Source organism: Chrysemys picta, chromosome 8, assembly GCF_011386835.1.
Source record: "Chrysemys picta bellii isolate R12L10 chromosome 8, ASM1138683v2, whole genome shotgun sequence".
In the NCBI taxonomy this organism is placed as follows: Eukaryota; Metazoa; Chordata; order Testudines; family Emydidae; genus Chrysemys; species Chrysemys picta.
The window spans coordinates 53,790,047-53,813,930 of NC_088798.1; the positions used below are offsets into that span (position 1 = coordinate 53,790,047).

The following is a 23,884-nucleotide window of genomic DNA, read 5'->3' on the forward strand; positions in this document are numbered from 1 at the left end:
CTTCTGGTTCCCATCCCTGGGAGCATTTCTTCTGACTGTAATTCTGCTTTCCTGGCAGTCTGCCCTCTCCCTCTTAATCTTCCTGGAAGTAAAAAGAACAGGAGTACTTGTGGCACCTTAGAGACTAACAAATTTATTAGAGCATAAGCTTTCGTGGGCTACAGCCCACTTCTTCGGATGCAAGTGGGCTGTAGCCCACGAAAGCTTATGCTCTAATAAATTTGTTAGTCTCTAAGGTGCCACAAGTACTCCTGTTCTTTTTGCGGATACAGACTAACACGGCTGCTACTCTGAAACCTTCCTGGAAGTGTCACCTAACAGCTCGGTTTTATCACCTTAAAGAAGTAGCTAATCTTCCTCAGCTGGTCTACTGCTCTCTTGAATACCTGTTTCCTTAAAGGGATCATGTCTGGAGCAGGTCCACTACCTCTTACAGGAGTCAGACCACCATGTTACAGTGTACTACTTTCAACAAGCTCACACACCACCAGTGGTACAGATACCACAGTTGGGGAACCTTTGGCCCAGAAGTAGGGCACTTTCAGGGAAGGGGCCATGATTGTTGTATCCACTTCACCTTTGGTCTGTCAGAGCTCAGGTTTGCTGGTGTTCAAATTATTCTGCAAAGACTAACTGCATGCCCAGGGAGTCTCAGGTTTAGAGAGGGGTGGGGAAAATAGTCATTAGGGGGATGCACACCATAGAAATGTGTATTATGCATATAAAATGTGCACATAAAACACAAACACACACAGTCTACATGAAACCCTCACTGACTGGTGAGACCACAGCATTATTATTATTGGCCTCTTAAAGAAATGTCCATGTAACAGATGCTATAGAACAGTTTGGTCCTCTAAGAGAGCAGGAAAAATAACACTTTGGGCCCCATGATCTGTGAAGAAGCAGAGCAACTGATGCTGTTAGTAGGGCAGGAAAAGCTCAAAAGCATGTGGGCATCAGGCTTCTTTTTAACTGACATTTAATTCACTCCTTGGTAACCGTGTACATTAAGCAGTAGGAAGCTTTCCTTACTGTAAAGGCCCACTGCGTCAACCAAGCAGATTGAGATGAATCATCTCTAACTCCAAATTAAATCACAGATAATTATTGTTTTATAAACTTGCTAAAATTAAAATATAAGCTGAGATTTGAATGTTTATCATGAAACTAATTTTTATATTATAACTGCAACAGCTTTTGAAGCTCAAATTTGCCTTTTTGGTGCTCAATTTCTCAGCTCATTCTTATTTACAGCAGAGACTAGAACTCAGATTCTAAAATATTTATTTTAATTTGTAACAAGTGCCCATCCATTACTTTGGGCACTTTTACGACTAAAAATGCACACTCTAAAAAATCCCCAACCCATTATGTGTAATATTACAGACTGCCTACATTTCCTTATAATGAATTTTTTTTTTATTAAAGTAGTATCTAGGGGCCCCACATGATATCAGAGGCCAATTGTGCTGGTCAACATACACAGTCCCTGCCTCAAAGAGTTTATATTATCTAAACAAATAAGTGCTTTTATCCCCATTTTGCAGATGGGGAACTGAGGCACAGCAACATTACTAGGCTTTGGCTCAAGGACAAGCAGTCAGTCTATGACAGAGCCAGGAACTAGACTCAGACCTTCTGCATTTCAGTCTGGTGCTGTGATTGGGTGGACTAGGTCCAGAGGACCCCTGCTGGAGGCCTCATGGCCCTGCCTCACCCTGCCCCAGAAAAAAAGCAGAGAAGTCCTCAAGGTGGCCTAGAGTGGAAGCAGCCAATCAGGGGCCAGGAGGGCCATAGAAAAAGAAGCAACAGAGACAGAGCTGTCAGTTGCTGCCTGGAGCTGGAAGAGAGAGGACCAGATTCCTGGCTGGCTGGCAGTGCAGCAGGACCATGGATAGCTCAGTGTGGCAGGGCTGAGGCAGGGACATGCCATTGACCAGGGGGGCACTCGCAAGAGACAGGTACCACCCCGTTCCAAAAGCTGAGAAACAGCAGGCTCACACCTGACCAGAAGGGGACTCTCGTGAGGGGTGGGTGCCATCTCCATTACAAGTGCCTTAACTACAAGATGATCCTTCTTCTCTGAAAGGAATCAGAAACCATGTTTAGTTTCTCGATAGTCTCAAGATGTAACTGCATATTGACCACATGGCGGTATTTTAGTCTTAAGGTGGCAATGGCATGGCTCAGTAGAACGAGATCCACATCCAAAAGAAACTGTCACACTTGTCTTGCCAGGTGGGGAAAAGGGGGATAAAAATAAAAAGGGTTCCAGCTGCTACTGGAACAGCAAGTAGCTACCTTGGATCTAACAAGACCACAAAAATACAAACCAGCATCATAAAATGGTGGCTTCTTAGCCTTGATTAGGGTTGTCAATATAATCCTCACCAATTCTTTCCAGTTGCATCCCACCAACCAACCTCACCTTGGTCATATCTAGATTGAGCCTTTGCCACCCGCATCTAATGCCAAATCTCAGATACATATTGATACATTTGAAAATTCAAACACTACTGAAAATATTTGCAGAAGTGGGGGGAAGACAGGATAAGACAGACCAGATGTTATATTAAAAGCAAAGACAAATGGATTCTCTTCTCTTCCTGCAAAAAAAGGATTCTTCTTCCATATAAACCTGGATTTTTAAAGCAGGTGTATTTACCAAACTGAAATGACAAGCAGTGAAGACTATCAAAACATTCCCCATCAAGAATGCTATGTGCATGGCCAAGAATTATTACACCCCTGGACATCCTCCCAAGTCACCTAGCTAAAGTTAAGTTCTTTATAAAGGGCTGATCCAAAACCCACTGAAATGAATGAGACTTCCCACTGGATCAAGCCCCAATAGACTAATCCTGCAAGGTTTACACCCACGTAAATAAACTCAGTGGACATGAAGAGGGCATGTGGGATCAATTTCCATTTCATAGTTCCTTGGGCCTAAAATTCTGTACATTTGGAACCAGAGCAGCAATATTACTAGCCCATTATTAGCCAGTTGTTTTTCTGTTCCAGTTTCTAATATAAGCTGGTTTGGCCAAAAGCTGTAAACTACTTGCAGTTTTCAGTAAAATCTGTCCACCCACCATCCAACCATCTGTCCTAGGTGTTTCAAAAGCACTGCACAAGTGCTGCACAAGACTGCCCTGCAGTGAAACATTCAAAGCTAATTGCAAAAAGTGAATCCTTCTGACAGATTTTTATGGCATTGCATTACCATTCATCTCCACACAGGATTGTCTGAAGAAAGGACATTTGCCAAATAGCCAACATTCCCTGTAAGTCTGGGGAAACCTACCACACTACAGGGAACACACTGTCACCAGCCTAGTACTTCTGCCCTCCTCTCCTTCCTTTGCAAATTATAGCACTTCCCATTAATCTTTGCCAAGTTTCAAAGGTAGCCCAGATATATCAATATAAACTCTACACCATTGCAGTTCCCAATGGGATTCCTAGAAAACACTGTATTTGGGCATCAGCCTCAGTGGGGATGGGGTACAGGCTAAATGGGTGTGCACAACATACCTGTTATGGATAGTTCCACAGTCAAGTAACCAGTTCAGTTTGTGGGAGGGTAAGGCTGATCTGACTAAGATGGAAGATGGTTGAAGTCCCTCTGCAGAATTATTTGTTGCAGATTAAGTTCCATGGTTATATTTTTGTACTTGTGTACACACCCTGTATTCAACACCTGGAAGGAAATGGATGTGTTCTATTGGGGGGGGAGTTATCAGAACCGTCAGCTGTTTTCAAAAATATCTATATTTAAATGTGTGTGTTTTTACTGATTTTAATGCTCGCAGAGAGTACTAGATGGAGAGTGCTAGACAATGAGGATTACTACATAGAACAGGTACACAGCACTGGCATGGCAGTATGTATGGACACAAGGTTCCCAAACATGACCCCACTCATCCGGTTTGCCTCAATCAGTATTTCACACTAATTCAGTCCATGGCCTCTTTGCTTAAAGTACGACACAGACAGCAGCAGTGACAGCACTGGATCTTGTGATATGCACCTCTCTCTCTCTTAGGGAACTGAATTGAGATTGAGCTCATTTTCACCACCAAACAGCTATCAGATGGAAACAACTTTGGGGGCATTTGAGCCAATGACTTAGAAGTGAGACTCCATGTTCTGTGACCAATACCTGCGCCATAGTGTTCCACAAGGGGTCATTTACCACGGTGTAACAAGGGCCCAGATGGTGCTGGTGCATGAATAGCTGAGGGCCTGCCTCCCAATTTCCAAAACTAAAATGTTGCTTACCTTACAGAGAGAAGAAATTGATTCTGATCAGAGGCCACTCAGCAAAGTGCCATACATATCCCAGAATGCCCCTCTCTACCACCCCCCAAACACAGACCCTGAATGAATCTCCAACCCCACATATTCCCTTCCTCTACCAGCCCCCACTTATACTGACTGTTCCCAGCAGCCCTGACACACATCCCACTCACTGCAGCCCCCAACACCTTAGCCCTATCAACCACAGCTCCCAACATCCCCCACTCACCCCAACACCCCACATTGCCCCCACCTTTAAACAAGTACCCTCACTTGCCCCCAACCCCTCACCCAAAAGCCTTCCGACACTCCCCAACTCACCCCATAGCCCGCTAACAACTCACCCCCCAGACTCTCACCTATCATCCCTGGGGCCTCCTGGCTACTCACCATTCCCATCCTGGGTTAGAGTGGCTCCTCTTGATCCCAGTGCTCCAACTGGCAAACCCGCACTCACATGGCGTGGGCAAATTTGAGTGATGAATAGCACTGCACGCCTGGCACATAGGGTCACAGCGCCACTCTGGTTTGGCCCGGCTGCCCCCTCTCTCATGACAGGGGAGCAGCCAGGCCAAACCTGAGTGGCACTGCAACCCCCGCACATCTGGTCACAATGCCACTCAAATTTGGCCCAGCTACTCCTCCACCTGACAGAGGATCAGCAAGGCCAAATTTGAGTGAGTAGTGTTGTGACCCCATGCACGAGATGAAGGGCTGGAGCGCCACTCCGTCTGGTTGGGCCCCAGCACAGTTGCACCTCTGTAGCTATGCAAAGTGTCTATCCACCCACCCTCCCTGTATAAATTATGTCTTCCTCAGAAACAACAGAGTTAATAATACATATTCCATAAGGCGTTCACATTTTTATGGCAACAAGTAGCAAATGCAAGCAGAGTAGGACATATTTATTTAACAGTACCTCAGTTTTGTGTGTGATTATAACACACAGAGAAGCCAGGTATGCTGGGTCCCTTCCTGGTATTTCTTGCATGACACAAATGGAATACTCCGAACTGTTCTGGGGAAGAGACCCGCCCTCACTTTCTGGGGGGCACTAGGACCCAGGTGGCTTCTTCTCCCATGTCCCCCATGCCATACTGGCTTGGCAGCCAGCTGCAAGGAGGAGCCAGCCAGTAGGACCAGAAGCAGCTGAAGCAGGGACCGGAGGGGCCTGGGGAAAAAGGGGCCCAGCCAGGGCCACTCTTCCTCCCCACCCCACTCTGACTCTGGGAACACTAGGACCCAGGGTGGTATCTCTCACCTCCAACAAGTGGGTTTGGGAGACAGCTGCAAAGAGAAGCCAGCCATGGAGTCCAGCAGCCAAAGCAGGAATCTTTGGTCCACTCCTTTGAGTTTTGAAAGCAGCTGGATATCAACAGAAATGATGGTGTCTGTTTGGGGAGGAGGGCTATGTGGGATGTCTCTGGCTATGGGCCTAGGTCCCTTTACTACCGGGAGTACTTTCCTAGGTTTGTGTTACCTCATCTGCTTACCTCTGCTGCCTTCAGACTCTTGATGCTAGAATTTGTATATCTATTTTTAACATATCACCCATTATTGTAGCATCCAGGCACTGCCATACTAGTTAGGCACTACCCTATCCAGTTTATTAGCTCTATTCAATGGCATTGAAGTTATAGGAACACTTCTGTAACACTGTGTTCCATCAGTCAAAGCGAGATGCTACCTAAAGAGTCATGTGCAATCTCCCTTCAAGAGCACTACAGTTCAGAGCAGCTGGAAGAGTGTTACCGCACAGAAACAAAGGCTGGGAATGAGCTTGATGAGCTTTCAGCTCCCGCATAGGAGGAGGCTGGAGTAAATATGAGACCTGCAGCCCAGAACCAAGGAAACTGGCAGCAGGCTACACAATGGAAACAACAACAACAGTAATCAAGGGTGCTGAGCTATGGCATTTGACATCTGTTTTTCAGGATTTTAAAATCCTTTGACAGACTCAATCGCTACAACCTGTGCCAGCAACTGGATTATGCTTCCAGGTTTCTAGAGAAACCTAGTCAATGTGCCCAGTGTTTGAATGATCACCACTCTCCTGTCCTCTGAGAAGAAAGAAAAGTGCTGACCTAGAGTATATTTTTTAAACTAAGTAGATTTTCATGACTTGAGACAGAGCTTGGGTCAAATTCTGTTCTCAGGTATATGAAGTAAAAGCGCACGTAAAAGCCAAGTAACTTCTCTGGAATCAATGTGATTGAAATTTACTTGAATGTGAAAGAGCAGAATTTGTTTCTGTGACTCTGGGCTAGAACAGAATTTTCCTCCAAGCCCCATTAAAGCTTGGGCTATTGACATTTTCAGCATCCTACAACTGTCGGTATCACAGAATAACACAAAAACATCACACGCAAGACTCAGGCTTCCCTTGAGATAGAACAGTTACTACAAAAGAACATTAGTAAGTCTTAATGAAAAAGCAACACTATGCATATTCAAAGTTAAGCATGAGATGCTTGATTGACTTCATTCAAGTGTTAAGACAAAAATGTACACCTGGGGTTGTTGGCTTTGCCTGCTGTGACCTCACCATGCAATCTACATGTTTTGAATTGTTGCAGTCAGCACTGCAAAGATCTGGTGATGTCAAACACATACAGAAATAACCTCATGCCATTCATTTGAAAAAAGCAGTTACGGGCCTTACCAGGGTTTCTCATAAGATTCTGTTTAAAAGCTTTAGCACTGGATTGGGACTCAGGAGACCTGTATTCTATTGTCGACTCCGCCACTGGACTGCTAGGTGACCTTAGATAAGTCACTTCACCTCCTAGTACCTCAGTTTCCCCATCTGTAAAACAAGGGTAATGACACTGACCTACTTTGTAAAGTGCTTTGAGATCTACAGACGAAAAGCATGATAGAAGAGCACTATATATAAGGTATTATTAATACATAATGATTTTGCATGTGGGTGCAAATGCAATACTTCTTGCTTCAGGGGCTTAGAGTACCACAGCTAAATTTATTATAAGCTGAGAGGAACCAGTGCCATCTGACATTGTGTGCTGATTAGGGAACACATCCAGGTAACAAACAAACAGAGCAACTGGACAATAAATCTTTTTCTCATGTTATTTTCTCAGCATTCAAAATCTAGAGGCTTTAATATTAGGCAACATGAGAGATACAAAGAACAAAGTTGTCTATTCTGTTTTTTAACAGGATCCTGTTAAGAAGTCAGCTTTCTTCTCTCCATCTCCCACTAACTCACATGCTATAACATGACAAGAGTCAATGGAATTCTGTAGCCATTAAGGAGAACACTGCAGCCATCTCAAGAATGCCAGCTGGAGTACTCTGACAAGGAGATCATGGAAGTTAGCAACTGAAAAGACCCATAAGACCACCCCCATCACAAGTGTAGGATACAGTCAGATCCCCCTCATCAGCTATTAGACATACGTAAGAAAGCGCTGAGGCTTTCCCACCTTTCCACTTAGCCTCAAGGCCACAATCCTACTAAGAAAGCAACTGTGGAAATGATCTTGTTAGCACCTTTAATTGGTTGAGGAGTCAGTGAAGACCAACACATGACATTCCTGATGCTCAGAGAGTGAAAAAGCTGATCCTGCAATGGCCCTTAAAACTCTGGCTTGGTCAATGAGTCTAAATCCTAAAACTAGATTTTCTCCACATGGCAGTGCAAAGCAGCAACACTAAGGCTGGGCCAAAGTTTACCTTTTAATATACCTACATATATTGCACTAGACACAGAAACTGAGACAGAACACTGGCAGAAGCAAAGATTGAGAAAGCCTCACAAGACAAGCACACATGCAGCATTTCCGTGTCTCTATTTCCCTCCCCCCCCATGTAAGTGGCAAAGGTATTAAAATAATATGTTAGGGTTCCCAATCCTCCAGGATTGTCCTGGAGTCTCCAGGAATTAAAGATTAACCTTGAATTAAAGATTATGTCATATGATGAAACATCCAGGAATATGTCCAACCAAAATTGGCAACCCCAGTACCAGATGTCCACAAAACAGAGCTGATCCAGGATTCTCTTCAATGACCAATTCAAGACAATACCCAAGATTAAGGTTTTAGAAGCGTGATACTCTCCTGCCAGTCACATACCTTTAGTTTAACATTCAGCAATACCCTGATTTCAGAGATCAACTTATATGCACATTGTATTAGTGTTTACTTCACAAGGATGCTTGTTAAATCAAGACATGAGGATATTGCTGGAAGAAAATATTTCACTTAAACAGAAATACATACATAAAAATCCTGACTTGCAGCTTCTTGTCCATGTTCTCAGTGCAACCCCAGGCAATTTATTTCTTCAGCTTCAATGGCATATTTCCTGTACAAAGCACAGTTCCATCTTGTTCATGCTGAAGAGTTCCTTCTGTTCTGGAGATGCAAGTAAATACCTATTTCCCAAAATTCTGCATGAGAGCAAAGGCTACAGGTGGGGGGTTGTTGCCATGTGAAGGCCTAAAGAGAGCTGAATCCCTGGAAAAAATGGGTCATGGCTTAGTCTCAGGAGATAGAGAGAACAACTTCAATGGTTAAATAAAAATAAAACCCTTTAATCAGCACTATAAAAAGAGTCCTGTGTAAAGCAGCCCTCCATTCCATGAGACATTCTCAGTAGGAAAGTGTTACTTCCCCAAACCTCCCTTGGAGAGGGCTATCTGCTTGATGAGAAACCATCCCCAGCTGCAGTCTGCCTCATTTATTCAGTGACTGTCAACAGCTGGAGACCTCCTCTTGCCGAGGAAGAGGAATTTAACCCTTTCACTTGTCAGCACATGATATCAAATATCTCCCTTCTAGACCCTTTGAAGACTGAGCTTTGCCTTTGCCAAACTCTTCTCCACCTCCCCCCCCTTTGTGTCTGAATCAAGTACAATAATGGTGAAATTCTCTGCCTTTGTGCTAACACTACTACACAGAGAACTTAGCACAGTTCTGCCAGGGTTAGGTAGTGAACCCACTCCAATGGTGCCAGACTGTCTTTTCAGTGTCTCTTAATACTCTTCAGAAGTTTGATATTTTATTTACCTAAGGATCCAGAGTATAGAAATAAATGCCCTTATAAAAATGCTAATGGATTTTATAGTGACCAGCCCAAACGCTTAGCACAGTGATACTGTTTTCTATTAATAGGTTATGAAATTCCTGCCCCACCTCACACATTGCACAAACCTGCAGGATGACTGTGGGGTTATGGCCAGGATTTGGTCCTTAATGCAGATCAATTATGACAATATATGTGAGCATTTACCAGGGCTCTATGGGTGGAAAAGAAAATTCAAATGGTGCAGATTCAAACACAAAGCCCTTTAACTCAGGCTCTGTACAGAGAACCAGAATTTCACCCTAAGCTTCCAGGGTAAAGGCACCTTATTAACAATACACTTTGGTATAGAATCACTTTCTTGGTGCTTCTTGGATAACATGCCTTAAAAATAATCAGCAGCACATATGGTGTGTACAGTTAAATTCCCCCTCCCCCCAAATGTATTTGATCATGTAAAAGTATCTTTGAGGTACAACTTGAGAAGAGATAAATTTTAAATCTACAGTAATCTGCTTATATTATTATAGACCTTTAGCAGAGGAGGACTGGCACTATATTTTTAGATTTCTAGCAAAATTTGATGTGTCTTTGTCAAAGGAAACAAAATAGACCTGATTAAAAATATAATTTATATGAAGAGCTTAACACTTCTGCTTTTGGTACCTGCAAGTTCTCTCTCTTACAAAAACCAATAAATAAATTAAATACTATTTTTCACCAATGGCAAAACAGAACAGGCATTTAGTTAACATCTCACTCCTAGGCATTTTCAACTTAAAGGAGGTCCAGTTGTTCATTGCCCACTTTCCAGCATATTACTTCCAGCCAGCTGTATGCACTCTCTCCACTTGTTCTGATGAAGGTCTCTCAGTACCTCACTGATCAAATCTTCAAGAAACATTCCAATGGAGTCCTCTTGCTTTGCCAAACAAAGCAGACAGCTTTCAATGGTTCAGGTGTAGAGAGAAGGATGTCAAAACAGAGCCTTAAATGTTCAGAAGCCATCTTATTTTACAGAACTCTGTCTGACACTGGAGATTAGAAAAAAAGAGACTGTTTTTTGTTGTTTCAGGAAACAGAGTTTCTTTCCTTTTATCACAACTGCAGAACTTTGCTTTTTCTTGACAAAAAGAATAAGACAGCTAGTTAAATGACCAGGCAATAGCCAAAGCGAGAACACAGAAAAGTGTCAATGCAAAGTTCTCTTTTTTGCATGGTGGCTGTCAATGATAACAAATATTGCGATGGTCCAGGATTTGCTGACCAGATGTCAACAACAGGAATAATAAAATTCTCAATTCTATTCATACTTACTGCACAATAAAATTGGTAAAGTAACTATGAATCTTGTTGACAATCCCTCCACACCCATTGGCAGTCAGGAATTCCACAAAGAGCAACTGGCAGCTATTAATTTCCCTCCAAATTCTCCTCCCAACACTTCCTTCCCCTCACCATTGCAACCACCAATACAACCGCCCACCCAAGCATTTGCTGCTGTTGTCACTTGAAAGCAGCAATACGCAAGTCAGGTTATAATTTACACAAAGGCTTAAAACACTAGCTGCTTAACAGTACAGTCACATTAGACACATGAGAAGGGTCAGGTATGTTTTTTTCTTCCTTCATAAGACTTACAATAGTATACAACAGCAACCAACTTTGTTTTTAACATTATAAACAACTATACATTTTTATTTACATTTAGTATTAGCACGCTGAAAGTAACTCCATACTGACGGAGGCTGATATATTTAAGGACTGCTGTACATGTGTTTTTCAACACAGAACTTGCATGGCAAGAAACATTTATCACATGGAAACTATTAACTATATTTGAAAAGAGGGCTCAATCCTGCAACCCTTAATAATTCTCTTGAAGCCAGTGAGGTTTAATCTTGTAAGGATTGCTCCCATGAGTAGGGCTTGCAAAACCAGGCCCCAAGTTGTTTAAGGAATTAAAATGAGTGTTCCTGATGCTCCTCCTGGTGATGGCTACCTTACTGAGAGATGACACCACTCATGAAACAAGTTCAGTACTACAGAGGTACAGTCACAGTGTAGGAGAACACAAACCTGTTTCTGTCATGCTTCAACTCCAGGAGAAACCAGGACAATCCTGATAAAAATGATGTGACACCTGGATCACAGATGAGAAAATGTAGCTTCTGGTCAGCTTGGGATATGCTATGCCACAAAATAAACAAGATTAAACTGTTAAAATCAGTTGATAAAACTGAATGAAGATCTGGGAAACTGGAAATCTCCTGCAATTTTCAGCCACAAGCAGGATAAAAATCCGTGCAATCTGGTAGAATCCCTGTCTGTTAGGACAGTTGTTCCTGGAATCTTACCCTGAAAAATATTAGCTGCTTATTGGTAACTTTGTGCCCTATCCCGTGATGTACTGAGCACTTAACTCTCAGTACTGTTGATGGCAAGTTGAGATGCCCTCATCAGATGGCAGATTGATATAGCAGTCTCGTTAAAGCCTCCTGACATATTACTCTTGCTACAGACATCTAGAACCAGTCCTGCGTGAAGATGAAATGTAACAAGTATTAATATACTATGTTGACTATTCAAGAGTGCACATGTGGTGGAATATGTGATTCTACCTCATTGCTTTTTATCTCTGCTCTCTAGTCAGAAAAGGGAAAAAGTCTGGCGGGAAAAATGAGGAAGTGAGGGGAGGGAGAGAGAGAGAGAGCAGGGAAAAGTTTGAGGGTCGCGTTGTACATCATTCAAGCAATAGTATAGCATCAATTGCTCCACTATGATATAACTTCAAAACAGTACAAAGCCTTTTCATACTGGTTGTTAACTCTACCCTTAGCATCACTGCATTCTGTTGCTGGAGATCTCTTTAATCATTGGCCCTCCACAACTCCAAATACTCAGGATTCATAACTTTAGACAAGATTTTCAAATGTGACTAGTTGAAAATAATGGCTCTTTAAGATGCCTCAAATTGGGCACCAAAAAATGGAAGCACCTAAAATCAGTAGTCATTGGAAAATCTTGTCTTGAATATATCTCAAAATCCACAGTATGTTCCACATATATAATCCAACAAAACAGCACTGAAACAAACTTAATACAGAAACCTCTGTGTCCTGGTAGCACATTGACAAAAACAGAATCTCTTCTTGGTGTGGTCATCTTTTGGGGTTACACACTGTCATATAAAGATAAAGACAGGCACAGTTACCTAACTACTTTAAAAGAATAAATACAAAAGGTGTTTCCCCCCCCTCTAAGATTATTTTTACTCATGACCATATTTGTTAAAAATATTACATCTGCCTGTAAGAAGATAATATCCTCTTTTGCATAATACGGAAAAATAAAACTCTACAGAACACACAACAGACATTCCAAATGGGCATAGGTGCTTTAAAGTGTTAGCATCTTGGAGTTGGAATTGTAGAGGGCTGCCTTTGCCTTCCCAAGTTCCCCAGACTCATAAAGGGTGGAACTGTATGAATGGTAAAAGACAAGAATACATAAAAACAGTAAATGTTTATTTTCTTAGAAAAAAGGGATTCAAATGATTGTGATCACACTTCCATTCGCATTCAGAAAAGCCAATACGGTAAGCTTAGTCCTTGATTAAGATACCTATTAAATGAAACTTTTTTCCCTTTAAAATACAAATTTCTGCTCCTGCATCACTTCCAGTATTTGTGTGATAACATGCTTTTAACGGACAATAATTTCTCAACTTCTTCCCAGTAGAGAAACAAGGCCTGTCATGGCAAAACACATCCCATCTCCAAAGGCTGAAATCACCAGTAATACTAAGCACTCCAGCCCATCTGTGGACTGACAAACAGCTTGAGGATTTCTTAGAAGCTTGACTGTTCAGTTATGGAAGTTTTGTATAACACTACCTCATCCAATAGAAAATAGGCCAGCAACCTTAGTAAAATCAACAGCGTCTTTCAGATTAAATTTAAGGATTTCCTGCATATCTGGACACAGAAAAGTGAAAAGTTGCAACAAGTTTTAACTAGCAGCAACAAACACAGTTCCATACGAGTTCTTAGCAATATTCCTTGTCTGTTTTTTTTTAAGAAACGCTGTAACTGAATGGAGAATACAATGTGGAAATGATCTTCTTTTGCTATGTAGTGCTGCTCACTCTAGAAGACTTCCAAAAGATTTTGACCGGGTTGTAATCTATTTACACAGTAGTATTCCTGTTTTGATTGGCAGAATTGGCACTATGTGATATCCTCCTCTTCTGAACAGTAATCACGACCCTTTAAAAAGAAACACACACAAATGAACAATTCAAGAGAGAGAGAGAGAATGAAAAGCAAATAAGTAATTGGAAACATTGGGTAAGATGACTGAGGTTTACAGGATAGTACACACACCTTTCATCCACATATCCCAGTGGATTCTATACACTGATTTACAAAGATACTTTACACGTAGATGCATCTAAATAGATGCAGAGATGTAGATCCACCACTAGAATGCAGCAACCTATGGAGTGCAAGGCAGCAGCCATTATAATAGTGTTAGCAAAATAAGACAACCATTTTGGGTACAGAAAAATGAAGAGGAATACTTTATCCATTAACAGCAACAAGGGATTTTTATATGAGCAAAATACATCCATATTGAAATTAAACCAGGACAATGAGGCTAATACCCTAAAGCTTGTGAAAAGTTTCAGGGAATCCTTACTGACCAGGTGAGTTAAGTTTTTTGTCTCATCTGAAATATGAAACTTCTAGTAGTACAGTTCACCAGCTCATCAAGGTTTGCTAGATCACCAATACTTGAGGAGATTCCGCTTAGTATTATTATTAAACTCTTCAATGTAACTAAAGGCCTGCTGAGCAACACAGACACTTTCCAAGTGGCCAAACTGCACTGCATAGCAGAGACTGCCATTCTATCTTGCCCATATAAATACCGAAAGATTTATACATGCTATAAAACATTTCTAATGCTGCAAAACTACTCTACATCAAGGGCCAGACTGTGCCAGGCACCCTGCATGGGTGCATCGAGGATGCAAAGAGCCTCACTCAATCTGGTGCCACCATGGAGTTAGACACAATGTACTCCCCTCAGTGCACGGTCTATGCAATGCCAGTACCCTCAGCTCCACCAGCCTCTCCAAAGGGGCTGGACAGGAAGGGACAAGGCCTCTTGTTCAAGGCACAGTGAATACCAAAGCTCCTACTAGGACCTTGGTCCTCCATGCGACAAACGCAAACCCCAAATGCCCATAGGCAAAATTAGTCCTTGAAACCTAGTCCAAGTATTACAAGCCTATCTGCTGTTCCTATATGCAGGCTGTTCCTATGTGCAGGCTACTCAGCAAATACATGCACAAACACACAGGTAAAAATTATTGGCTGAAGCATGTCAAAGAACTAGTTACTAGGGGCAAGGAAAAGGAAGAAAAACAGAGGAAACTCATGTCTCTGGAGAAGTCTGGGGTAGAGAGGGCCCCAGCCGGAATACAAGCCTGATAGTATTCTGAAAGCACAGAGGGCCAATTCAGTCCTACTGCAAATGGGTGAAAGGCCATGAGCTTGAATAGAGTTTTGCCCATACCCCACAACTGAAATTGGGCCAGTCTTGCCAGGTCTTTATGCTCAGGAAGAGAATTTTAAGAGTAAATTGTTTAAAAATTGCAAAGTACAGAATAAAGGCATATCCGGGCAATAGTGTGTGTGTCTTCAAAACCATCTTGTTTCATTTTCTGCTGCTGCTTAAAAGTTATTTGATGCACATGACACACGCACTATACATTGGCTAGGAATAGAAGCTATAAAGTGGCTCTGGGTCTGTTGCTCAAACCCATTGAGCTGCCATGGGATAATGACGTCCACTTTGGTTTGGTGGCGTTTCCTTGCACCAGTCCTCCCAGTCTAAACCCTAGGGCCAGCAGTGCCTTATTGTCAATGGCTGAAGATAGAAATTTGTAGGTTTTGTTAGTAGATTAAAAAAAGATTAGCACTCAACAAGCATATATTTAGTCCCACCTTTGTGGTCATTAGAAAAGCTAAAAAATTCACTTGGTTTTAATACATGTGATTTTTGGGGGGCGGATGGGGAGGGGACAGACAGGGCAACATTTTACAGAAAGGCCAAAACCACCTGGTTTCCTTTATTTCAGAGACTGACACAATTCCTAAACTCTTAACAAAACTATCTGATTAAGCACTGATGATGAAGTATTTGTCAACACGGGCCAACATACTGTATAGCTGTGAAAATCACCGTTAAAGAATAATAACTGAGGCCCAAGATATTTCCTAGTGATAAGTGGAAACACTAGCTGGTCATTTATTCCATGGGAAATGCTCTGCCCCGAGCATCATTATTACTGTTAGAGGCTGTTTAATGTTAACTAGCATCTCCCCTCTTCCTCCTCCCATTTTTCTATTTTTCCACTGTATTTTTGAAAGTGAAGCAGAAAGATGGAAGGAAAATGTTTTTGAAGACATACACCCTCCTCACCCCAGCCTTGAATTTAAATTGAAGTTGGGGTACTGTCATCAGCCATTTTGTTTATTTATCTGCTTCACTGCATAAAGGATTGCTCACTTCTGTGCCTAAAAGATGGGGCAGTTCCACATTTGCTTCCCTTGTGATGACCATTTTAAAGTAATTATTGCCTGGTGTGGCAGTCGGCTCAGATGCCTGATCTACTTTTTAAGCATTCTGTCAGCTTTCTGATTCCAATTAGCTTGCGTAGGCAGCAACAGCACTTGAAAGAGAAAGAGTGAAAGCGCTGGCTGAAATACCAGGGATACTGCCCATATTTTCCTGAAGCGTGACATGTAGATCTTTTACACACGATCCCTTAAAGCAACTAGCAGGAGGAGAGACTTCAGCTGAACACACTAATTGAATTACAAAGTGAAAACAAGGCCCTATTTGAATTAATATAAACAGCCATCTCAGCACTGCACTGCATCCTCACATCAGTGCTTACACATTAAAAAGCTTCAAGTTGCAATATGGATTCATTTCTCACTTTAACTTCAAATGGAACAGTGAAGAGGAATGGCATTGAACAGATCCACCAGCTCTCAAGAAGAAGAGGGAGCAGTCTAGTTTGAAGACAAACAGCAGTTTTATTTACTTAAGTTTGTAATAGGCTCCCTCCCCCGTCCCATATCTTTAGGGTGGGATAAAATTGAATTCTTTGTAATAAAGGTTTCCACTAAAGACAAACCAGTTTGTAGTTTTCACACAAGTTAGAAGGTACAGTTAAAGACTAGATTTTTAACCCAATACTAGACTGAAAACTGCCTGGTCTGTGCCAATATTTTACCTCAAGTTCATGAACTTGAGTTAACACCACACCTTTTTTCCCTAATGAAGAAACAGCCTAAGACTAAGGCCAGGTCTCTGCTACAGAATTCTGTTGGTCAGGGCGTGAAGAGTTGCAATCCTTGACGGATAAGGCTGGGGTGGCAGCAGTGTAGATGCTGCATTTTTATTGGTAACTTGTTTTGCTTGAGGGGGCTGGAATAAGCCACACCAGCAAAAGCATGATTTTGCTAGCATAAGATGAATCCACATGAGCAGTGCTTTGCTGATATAGTATACTGGTATAGCTACGTCATTATAGTGACCGCTCCAAGGGTAGACATGGCCTAAGGCAATTCAAATATGACTCTTTGCTTGTACAAACCACACAGGGCTCAGCCCTGCAAGGCACTGAGCACTCTGTCGCTGATGCAGCAAAACACTTATGCACATGCTTAACTTTAAGCAAATGAGTGGTCCCACTTAAGTCAATGGTATTACTCATGTTAAAATTTAGCATGTGCTTAAGTACATTTGCGAGTGTATAAGCAGTCCTAATGGGCCTAGAAAGGACCCACTGTGCTCAGTGCTTTCAAAAGATCAAGTCCACAGTCAGATAATTACTTGTTACATTTAAAATGAAAAACTACAGCCATACCGGGGGTGGGGGGAAAGGGAGGTGACTCCTCTTTGAGGCTGGTGTGCGTGACTGCCTTCATTCAGGACAAATGCAAGAAGCAATTATGCTGCTTTTGGAGTAAGAAAGATGAAACACTAAGAGCCACCACCCAAAGGCCTGGTCTAACACTATGAGTTTAATTCGAATTTAGCAGCGTTAAATCGAATTAACCCTGCACCCGTCCACACAACGAAGCCATTTATTTCGAAATAAAAGGCTCTTAAAATCGATTTCTGTACTCCTCCTCGACGAGCGCCAAAATCGATATTGTCATTTCGAATTAGGGTTAGTGTGGCCGCAATTCGAAGGTATTGGCCTCCGGGAGCTATCCCACAGTGCACCATTGTGACCGCTCTGGACAGCAATCTGAACTCGAATGCACTGGCCAGGTAGACAGGAAAAGCCCCGCGAACATTTTAATTTCATTTCCTGTTTGCCCAGCACAGGAGAGCATAGGTGACCACAGAGAGCTCATCAGCACAGATAACCATTCAGGCCGATAATCGAAAAAGAGCACCAGCATGGACCGTATGGGAGGTACTGGATCTGATCGCTATATGGGGAGAGGATTCAGTGCTAGCAGAACTTTGTTCAAAAAGACGAAATGCCAAAACTTTTGAAAAAATCTCCAAGGGCATGATGGAAAGAGGCCACAATAGGGACTCAGAGCAGTGCCGCGTGAAAGTCAAGGAGCTCAGACAAGCCTATCAGAAAACAAAGGAGTCAAACGGTCGCTCCAGGTCAGAGCCGCAGACATGCCGCTTCTACGCTGAGCTGCATGCAATTCTAGGGGGGGCCGCCACCACTACCCCCCCTCTGCCTGTGGATTCCGAGGCGGGGGTAATCTCATCAGCCACACCTGAGGATTCTGCGGATGAGGAAGAGGAAGAGGAGGAGGAGGACGACGACGAGGATGAGCTTGCGGAGGGCACACAGCACTCCGTTCTCCCCAACAGCCAGGATCTTTTTCTCAGCCGGACTGAAGTACCCTCCCAAGCCAGTACCCAAGACCATGACCCCATGGAAGGGACCTCAGGTGAGTTTACCTTTTAAAATATAAAACATGGTTTAAAAGCAAGATTTTTTTAATGATTATTTGCCCTGAGGACTTGGGATGCATTCGCGGCCAGTACAGCTACTGGAAAAGTCTGTTAACGTGTCTGGGGATGGAGCGGAAATCCTCCAGGGACATCTCCATGAAGCTCTCCTGGAGGTAACTCCAAAAACCTTTCCAGAAGGTTCCTGGCCACTGAAGCCTTATTCCGTCCTCCATGGTAGGACACTTGACCACGCCATGCTAGTAGCAAGTAATCTGATATCATTGCATGACAAAGCCTGGCAGCGTATGGTCCCGGTGTTTGCTGGCATTCAAGCAACATCTGTTCTTTATCTCGCTGTGTAATCCTCAGGAGAGTGATATCGCTCATGGTAACCTGGTTGAAATACGGGAATTTAATTAAGGGGACAGAGGTGGCCGTTCCCACTGGGCTGTTTGCCTGTGGCTGAAAAGAAATCCTTCCCTGCAGTTAGCCAAGCGCGGAGGGGGGAGGGGGAGAGAATTGGCGCTGAGGTTTTCACCTTTGGCTAGCAGGGATCTTCCCTGATACCAGCCACGCGGTGAGGGGGAGGGGTACAGCGATCATCCCAGATAATTCATGGCGGGAGGGGGGAGCGGGGGGTTAGTTTGGTTTCTGCAGGGATCTTCCCTGATACCAGCCATGCAGTGGGGGGAGGGATAAAGCGATCATCCCAGAGAATTGGATGGGGGAGGGGGTTAGTTTGTTTTCTGCTGCTGAAGGTTAACAGGAAAACCGCAGCAGTCAACGGGCTTTGCTTGGTATGTGGGAAAGGAGGGCGCAGAAGCTGAAAGACAATGGCTTACCATGGCCGCATGCAAGCTGAATTCTGTTGCCTGGATCTGCGTCTGTGATCTCTAACACCAAAGCCACAGGCACTCAATATTAAGATAGAAAATGCGACCTTGTACTGAAATCACATGTGAACAGTGTTGTTCACCATGAAAGAGTATAAGCATTGTTCTGTAAAATGTATCATTTTAAAAACTTCTCTCCTTTTTTTCATCCCTCCAGCAGCTGCAAATTTTTCAAGCCTCCCTCCTCCATCCCGAAGGCTATCTCAGATAAGGCGGTGGAGAAAGAGGACGCGAGACGAGATGTTCTCGGAAATAATGGAATGCACCCGCAATGAAAGAGCTCATTTGAATGAGTGGAAGGACACGGTATCTAAGTACAGGAAAGATGCCAGTGAACATGAGGTCATGAGGGACGCTCGAGATGAGAGGTGGCAGGCTGCAATGCTGGGGTTGCTGCGTGATCAAACGGACATGCTCCGGCGTCTGGTGGAGCTTCAGGAACGGCAGCAGGATAACAGACTGCCGCTGCAGCCGCTGTATAACCTCCCTCCCCCCTCACCATGTTCCATATCCTCCTCACCCAGACATGTAAGAACGCACCCGTGCACCCTCCCACTCCACCCCAGTGGACAGCCCAATCAAAAGGCTGTCATTATATTGATTTTTTTCAGTGGCCTTTTACTTCCCTCCTATCTTCCTCCCAAACCTCACCCAGGTTACCTTTGTCAGTTCTCTCCCTATGTTTATAATCAATTAATAAAGAATACATGATTTGTAAATGATAGAGACTTTATTTCCTTTAAAAGCAAGCTGTGATTTAAGGGGGGAGCGTGGTTTGCTTACAGGGAATGAGTCAATCAAGGGGGCGGGTTTTCAACAAACAGAACTTTCACACCGTAGCCTGGCCAGTCATGAAACTGGTTTTCAAAGCTTCTCTGATGCGCAGCGCTTCCTGGTGTGATCTTCTAATCGCTCTGGTGTCTGGCTGCGCATAATCAGCAGCCAGGCGATTTGCCTCAGCCTCCCACCCCGCCATAAAGGTCTCCCCCTTACTCTCACAGAGATTGTGGAGCACACAGCAAGCAGTAATAACAATGGGGATATTGGTTTGGCTGAGGTCTGACCGAGTCAGTAATGAGCGCCAGCGACCTTTTAAATGGCCAAATGCACATTCTACCACCATTCTGCACTTGCTCAGCCTGTAGTTGAACAGCTCCTGACTCCTGTCCAGGCTGCCTGTGTATGGCTTCATGAGCCATGGCATTAAGGGGTAGGCTGGGTCCCCAAGGATAACTATAGGCATTTCAACATCCCCAACGGTTATTTTCTGGTCCGGGAAGTAAGTCCCTTGCTGCAGGGTTTAAACAGAGTAGTGTTCCTGAAGACGCGAGCGTCATGAACCCTTCCCAGCCAGCCCACGTTGATGTTGGTGAAACGTCCCTTGTGATCCACAAGTGCTTGCAGCACCATTGAAAAGTACCTTGCGGTTTATGTACTGGGTACTCTGGTGCTCCGGTGCCAAGATAGGGATATGGGTTCCATCTATCGCCCCACCACAGTTAGGGAATCCCATTGCAGCAAAGCCATCCACTATGACCTGCACATTTCCCAGAGTCACTACCTTTCGTAGCAGCAGCTCAGTGATTGCTTTGGCTACTTGCATCACAGCAGCCCCCACCATAGATTTGCCCACTCCAAATTGATTCCCGACTGACCGGTAGCTGTCTGGCGTTGCAAGCTTCCACAGGGCTATTGCCACTCGCTTCTCAACTGTGAGGGCTGCTCTCATCTTGGTATTCTGGCGCTTCAGGGCAGGGGAAAGCAAGTCACAAAGTTCCATGAAAGTGCCCTTACGCATGCGAAAGTTTCGCAGCCACTGGGAATCGTCCCACACCTGCAGCACTATGCGGTCCCACCAGTCTGTGCTTGTTTCCCGGGCCCAGAATCGGCGTTCCACGGCTATAACCTGCCCCATTAACAGCATGATCTCCAAAGCACCGGGGCCCGCGGTTTGATAGAATTCCATGTCCATATCGCTCTCGCCGCCGTGCTGTCGTAGCCTACTCCTCGCCACCTGGTTTTGCACGTTCTGGTTCAGCATAAACTGCACGATAACGCGCAAGGTGTTTACAATGTTCATGACTGCTGTCTTGAGCTGAGCGGGCTCCATGCTTGCCGTGGTATGGCGTCTGCACTGTTCGCCCAGGAAAAAGGCGCGAAACGGTTGTCTGCTGTTGCTTCCCTGGAGAGGGGGGAGGATGTACCCAGAACCACCCACGACAATGTTTTTGGCCCCATCAGGCATTGGGATCTCAACCCAGAATTCCAATGGGCGGAGGAGACTGTGGGAACTATGGGATAGCTACCCACAGTGCAACGCTCCGGAAATCGATGCTAGCCCCGGTACATGGACACACACCGCCGAATTAATGTGCTCAGTGTGGCCGCATACATTCGACTTTATACAATCTGTTTCCCAAATTCGAATTATATAAATTCGGATTAATCCGGTAGTGTAGACATACCCAAAGTGCCAGGTCACATGCGAGGCTGGTCAGGAGTTGAGCTATACAGACAGTGGGATTTCACTAGTGTCTGAATGCAAAGGCAGAGAGCTAGGTATTGTTTGATGGAGGTGTGTGAGATTGTGAGAGAAGCTGACAGAAAGCCAAGAGCAGCCAGAGAAGCACCTGCAGTGTGACCCTGGGAGAAAGCTACGGATATTTCTACGCAGCAAAGGAAGGTGTGATTATAGCACAGGTGGGCTTGCTGCCTGATTATATACCCGGGTCCCCAGCAAGCTGGTACTCAGGTGACTAGCCTGCACTGCCTACCCACTCTATAATCACACCTTCATTTGCTGTGTAGAAATAGTTTTCTGTTCAGAGTGTTGGCTAGAAAAAGAGGCTTGGAATAATTTCCTGACACAATATCTCCTGCTGTTTGATTCCTACTGTACTCAGAGAAACCGAACTTTGTGTACATTATTTGTAAATAAACAGGATAGCATCAAACTCTCTTTCTAAAGGGAACAACCCACAAGACCCTGAATATTGGCTAACTGCTTAGGTCAAAAGGGGTAACATTCTTATAAATATGATAGCCAGTTCAATATAATAAGAACAAGTTTTAAAATGCTCCCACTAATCAAGTTATCAATATAACTAATCAGTTATCAAGATCAAGTACAAATATAAAAGGAGGGAAAAAACAGTCCAGGTAATTTCCAGCACACACCACTTTTTTGGCCTCTGAATTCTTATTTTTGTAGGATTACCTGCACCACAAAAATACTTTAATACGAGTCTGTGAGTGTAAGGGGAAAAAAAAGATGGAATGCAGCTCTCTTCAACAGCTCACACACTGGGGATAATAAAAAGCTAGTAGCTGGGTTCCCCTTCCCCCTTTTTTGTTGCATCTAGAAACTGCAAGTATTCTGTATGTTTTATGATATCCTTTATACCCAATAAAACTTCATTCTGTTTTTCTAGATGACAGACTGATAAATAATCTCTCATGGCAGGAATCCTGAAGCCTTCCCAGTTAAATGGCTTTTTGTGCAGCTGACAGAGTTCTACGCAGAAAAAAAAAAAAAAGGGTATCTAAGGAGACACTGCTTCCACTATCACTCCAAAGTTTGGCACCAGAATCCTTTAGCTGGAACCCAAAGAAAATAAAGGGGAAGGAGGAAGAGGACTGCTGGCCTGATGGGGTAAAATGAATTGCACCAAACAGTCCTTTCTTCTGCTATCGCTAAAAGGGCTGGCGCTACACAGTGGCCTCTTTCAGAACAGATCCCAAAGCTGGGAAACATTAAAGTGGTTCTTACGGTGGGAACTCTTTTCATCAATCTGTTTTTGTTTACAGTGTTCACAGAAGGGGTGGGAAGAAAATGCTAAGAAGAGGTACAAAATAACTGTACACTGAGTTAATTTTTTCATTTCTTATTCTGTAAGGTAAATCAAAGGATGCATTAAGAACAATCCACTTTACTAATGAGTTTTACTCTAAAACTCCTGCACTCGCATATGTTTCAGTTAGCAAATTACTTATTTCTAATGGCACGCTTTACACACCATACAAGAGGCTGCTTTGTGTTGCCGATTGGGTCTCATGCCCACAGTTTTACTAATGGGATCTTCTGAGTCATTACCATAGGATGACTGTTTGGTGGCCTATGGCAATGGAAGTTGATGGTCTTAAATCCAATTCCCAATGCACAGGTATAAACATAAAAAAACACTATTGTGAACAGTTCCGTTGTGAGCAGTCTTCAGCAGAAAAGACAAAGATTGAATTCTTATTGAGACCTAGCTTCTCTCGAATTCCAGAGGTGATCCCTCCAGATTGGGGTGAAGCACATTGCTGTAGAACTGTGCAGAAGTTTGCCTCGTAAGTGTGTTTTGTGGAGAGAGTTCTTCAATGTCTAGGGCTGTCAATCTGGCATTTCTCAAGAGCAACAAAAGTCACTTATAAAATAACAGAGAGGTAGCCGTGTTAGTCTGAAACCATAAAAAGCAACAGAGGGTCCTGTGGCACCTTTAAGACTAACAGAAGTATTGGAGCATAAGCTTTCGTGGGTGAATGCCCACTTCATCAGACGCAAGTAATGGAAATTTCCAGAGGCAGGTATAAATCAGTATGGAGATAACGAGGTTAGTTCAATCAGGGAGGGTGAGGTGCTCTGCTAC

General features: G+C 43.6%; 1 protein-coding gene across 9 annotated transcripts in view; it reads right to left on the reverse strand.

Moving 5' to 3' along the window:
• Positions 1 to 23,884, reverse strand: part of C8H1orf21 (chromosome 8 C1orf21 homolog) — a 241,691-nt gene that overhangs the window by 40,797 nt on the left and 177,010 nt on the right. The window contains exons 6-7 of one of the 9 annotated variants that reach the window (XR_006174694.2): positions 8,547 to 8,783; positions 6,965 to 7,108 (exon numbers count right to left, since the gene is read on the reverse strand). The exons of 5 other annotated variants lie outside the window; for them this stretch is intronic. Coding sequence is in view for 3 of the 4 variants with exons in the window: in XM_005290719.4 (XP_005290776.1) it covers positions 13,581 to 13,619 (39 nt within the window). In the remaining variant the exon portion in view is untranslated. Of the gene's footprint in view, positions 1 to 6,964; positions 7,109 to 8,546; positions 8,784 to 12,857; positions 13,620 to 13,735; positions 13,849 to 23,884 lie in introns of those variants that run through there. 3 more of the 9 variants (XM_024103786.3, XM_005290719.4, XM_042851286.2) reach the window with 3 other exon arrangements.